Source organism: Aquarana catesbeiana, linkage group LG08, assembly GCF_042186555.1.
Source record: "Aquarana catesbeiana isolate 2022-GZ linkage group LG08, ASM4218655v1, whole genome shotgun sequence".
NCBI lineage: Eukaryota > Metazoa > Chordata > Amphibia > Anura > Ranidae > Aquarana > Aquarana catesbeiana.
Window position 1 is genome coordinate 2,850,210 of NC_133331.1, and position 3,881 is coordinate 2,854,090.

Consider the following 3,881-nt stretch of genomic DNA (forward strand, 5'->3'; position numbering starts at 1 on the left):
TGGATCAAAAAACGTTTTGTGGGTGTTCTTTGTAAAATAGAATGACAGTTTTTCAGGTAGAAGTGCATTATGAGCCTACAGAGCATTGCACCCAATGATCAGCAGGTGATGGTGTAATATCAGGCCATACAAGCAGACCGTTCCTGAGCTGTATGCAATGCATGAAATCCGGGTGCGGATCGGGGCACTTCAAACTACAAAGTTGTGAGCTGCACATGAGGTGTGTCTTTGAGCACGGTCCATTAGGTTTGTGTGGTTTATGGCTTAAAGCACAGGAGCTCAGCCTGCAGCCGTTGTGAAACTACAAGTCCCATGAGGCCTTGCAAGGCTGACCGTTACAAACATGATGCCAAAGCATGATGGGATTTTTAGTTCTGAAACAGCTGGAGGTCCTCAGGTTGAGAACCTATGGCTTAAAGGGCAACTCCACTTTTTTTTTTGGGGGGGGGGGGGGGGGGGGATTATACCTCCTATACTAGGACTTTCTGGTTGGGGTATAAAAGGTGAAAGGCTTAGAAGGGCATCAGTGACCCCTAAGTAGTGAGGTCAGCATATACACCCCCATATATACTGTACATATGCTCAGTTATAAAGCCTAGGTTCACACTGGGAGCCACATAGGAATTGCACTCCATTCCTGTGGAGTGCAATTTGAGCCCATTTTTTTTTTTGGATAAAACTTTTTTTTTTTTTTTAAATATGAAAAAAAAAAAAAAAAAAAAAAAAAAAAAAAAAAAGCACTTTTAGCCATACTAGAATCTGGTCACATGGGTGTTCATACAGATAAATGCTGAGTTTGTGACTTCAAATCAAGTTGTCATTTACTTTTAAGCAAAAACTGCAGCAGTGGTGATGTGGAAATGCACGGGATTCAATGTTTCCCATAAGGAATCAGTGTGAACCAGGGCTAAAGGCCATCATTACTGGCAGAAGCACCAGGCAAAGGGAATAAAAGCAACCAATACAGTCACTGGTGAGGATTAGATGTCTGAAGGGGCCAGACACTACCCACCCCCCTATGAAGAGACCAGACACTACCCACCCCCCTATGAAGAGACCAGACACTACCCACCCCCCTATGAAGAGACCAGACACTACCCACCCCCCTATGAAGAGACCAGACACTACCCACCCCCCTATGAAGAGACCGGACACTACCCACCCCCCTATGAAGAGACCGGACACTACCCACCCCCCTATGAAGAGACCGGACACTACCCACCCCCCTATGAAGAGACCGGACACCCCCCACCCCCCTATGAAGAGACCGGACACCCACACCCCTCCCCCATGGAGACCGGACACCCACACCCCTCCCCCCCCATGGAGACCAGACGCCCACACCCCTCCCCCCAATGAAGAGACCAGACACCCACCCCCCTATGAAGAGACCAGACCCCCACCCCCCTCCCCCAATGAAGAGACCAGACTCAGTGCTTGGTGTTTCACAATTTATTTTGTTACACAGAAACTGACAGACGAACTAGTAAGGGGGTGACTCTGGGCCCCTTCAGTGATGAAGACAAAACCACTGGGGTGAGACATTGGGCCCTGCAGTGACAGGAGATGGGATGACCGTGACAAAGACTTTACTCCTTGCTAGCGACGTAGACTATGAGGTCCACCACACGGTGACTGTAACCGCACTCATTGTCATACCTGCAAGAGATGGAAACAAGATCAGAAGATGCAGCGGAGGTTATAAAGGTCATTCTGTACCAAATCCGCAAGATTATTCTGCAGAAACTAGACTTGGTAGCTCTGATTAAAAGGGTTTAAAATCCTTTGGTTAGTTTTCTGGAGCTGCAATATTAGCAAGACACGATGGATTAGATGCAGGTTTATGAGTAGGGTCCTCAGAAGAGGAAAATCCACCCCCTGCCCATGGACACCGAGACAGTAGAAGTTTAAAGTGTAATATCACAGGACCGAAAAGATATTAGAAGGAAAGGAGAAAAGGAAAGGAGGAAAGGAGGAAAGGAAGGAAAAAAAAAAAAAAAAAAAAAAAAAAAAAAAAAAAAAAAAAAGGAAAGAAGAGAAGAACTGGATAGGTTTATAATTTTGCTTTGTGCACCAGTGAGATTGAGAAATTATGAACAGAGGGAGGGGTTGGAGCTCCAAGAACCCTCACAATAGACAGGTTACCCAAAAAAAAAAAAAAAAAACCCCCAAACTCACCAAGAAACAAGTTTCACAAAGTGTTCATTTAGTGAGATGCCAGCGCCAGCATCAAAGATGGAGGAATGGGTGTCACCATTGAAGTCACTGGAGACAACCTGCAAAAAGTAAACAAAAAAGTTAGAAACCTGCAGATGTTTGGAGTTCCATTCTACGTGGAATCAGCCAGAAGTATACCTCCTCATCTGTGTATCCCAGAATTCCCTTCATTGGTCCCTGAGATGCGGCCTTCACTGCAGCTTTGATGTCTTCGTATTTGGCCTGAAACACGAAAGACATTTATTAACAGGAAGAAAAGGGTGCAGGGCTCCATTAGTCTTGATGGGATCTTTAGATCACACTTACAGGCTTCTCCAGGCGGACAGTCAGGTCAACTACAGACACGTTGGGAGTGGGGACTCTGAAGGCCATGCCGGTGATTTTTCTGGAGAGAAAACAAAAAAAAGTTATTAAGTCAGATTACAGCCTCGTAACACCAGTTTACTTTGCTGTAAAAGGATTTCTCTACAGCTACAAGCCTTTCCAAACAAATATCACCCACACTTGGAGTCTGGCATGGGATGAGATCTTTGCTACCATCAAGTCCTAGATGCATGAAGACCAAGCAGCAGAAGCTTAGAATTACAGGAGTTGAGGGGTATAGGCTGCAACACTAGGGAAGACCCCCCAGCACAAACTACCTCATCACAAGATGGGTTAAATGTCCAATGTCACCCAGTGATACTGACTGCAAGCTGTCATAGTATGAAGGGGGGGTACTGCCACAGCATCCAGATTCGAACAACAAAGAGCCTTGCGCATCAGCAAGATTTAGGAGAGCCTTACATGTCATGGGTCTGGGCTGAAGACTTCAAGGAAGCCCATTAGGGACATAGGGAGGCCGTTGCTTTAAGTGACCCAGCTTTGATGCTTACAATACCCAGCATCAGGGCTGCCGATATTCCTGCACAGGGCCCTGCGATTTCTAACACACCCCCCACCAGCCAAACCAATCAAATGATTTTTGATAAAATGCTATGCAGCCATGGAACCCTCCCCCCCTTCAGAGGCAATTTCTGTACCCCACAGTGAATCATTGGTACCAGTCACTCACCATGTTCATTCAGGATGGAGAGCCCTCTGCTCAACATCCTGAAATGAACCTGTGCCCAGCTACCAGCAGGGAGAGGAGTGAGATTGACATCACTGTGGGGGAAGGGGCACACGGGGGGTCCAAGCCAGCAGGGAGCACATATCCCCCCCGCAGCACAGCTGGAGGCAGAAAATAAAACCCCACACATCAGCAATAAGGCCATACCTTTCAGCCCTCCTGCTTGGCAGGTTCCTGGGCTCCTTTTGAACTGATGAGGCCTGGGGGCCAGGACAGGAGGGCCGGCTGTACTGCCTCATCAGTGGCCCTGCCTGACATGCACACTTTAGTCAGGAACCTAAACATTTTAAAGCTGCATTCAGAGCCAGGTAACTAGCATTTCATGTCACCAATAGTTGAGTTTTTGTACAGGTTAGAGACGTGGAGACTACCAAACAGGGCGTGGCAAAGACTGCTTTGGGTATGGTGCAAACACAGCAACAGGATATTGAACAGAAGTCAGATAGGTCAATGCTACGATTGTACTGTAGACCGTGACACTGCTTTGCAGGTTTTAGTTTCAGCGACAGATCTCTGCAGAGTGACCGACATACCCGTTCAGAGAAGGGATGAC

The 3,881-nt window shown here is 47.0% G+C and overlaps 1 protein-coding gene across 1 annotated transcript; it reads right to left on the bottom strand.

Annotated features, from left to right (window-relative positions):
• Window positions 1-1,437: 1,437 nt before the first annotated feature.
• GAPDH (glyceraldehyde-3-phosphate dehydrogenase) lies at window positions 1,438-2,602 on the bottom strand (the record flags this gene model as incomplete). Its single annotated transcript, XM_073595420.1, is given in 4 exon segments — window positions 1,438-1,659; window positions 2,179-2,276; window positions 2,356-2,439; window positions 2,524-2,602. Coding segments are annotated over 4 exon segments (331 nt in total), but the record flags the coding sequence as incomplete, so codon positions are not given.
• Window positions 2,603-3,881: the final 1,279 nt, after the last annotated feature.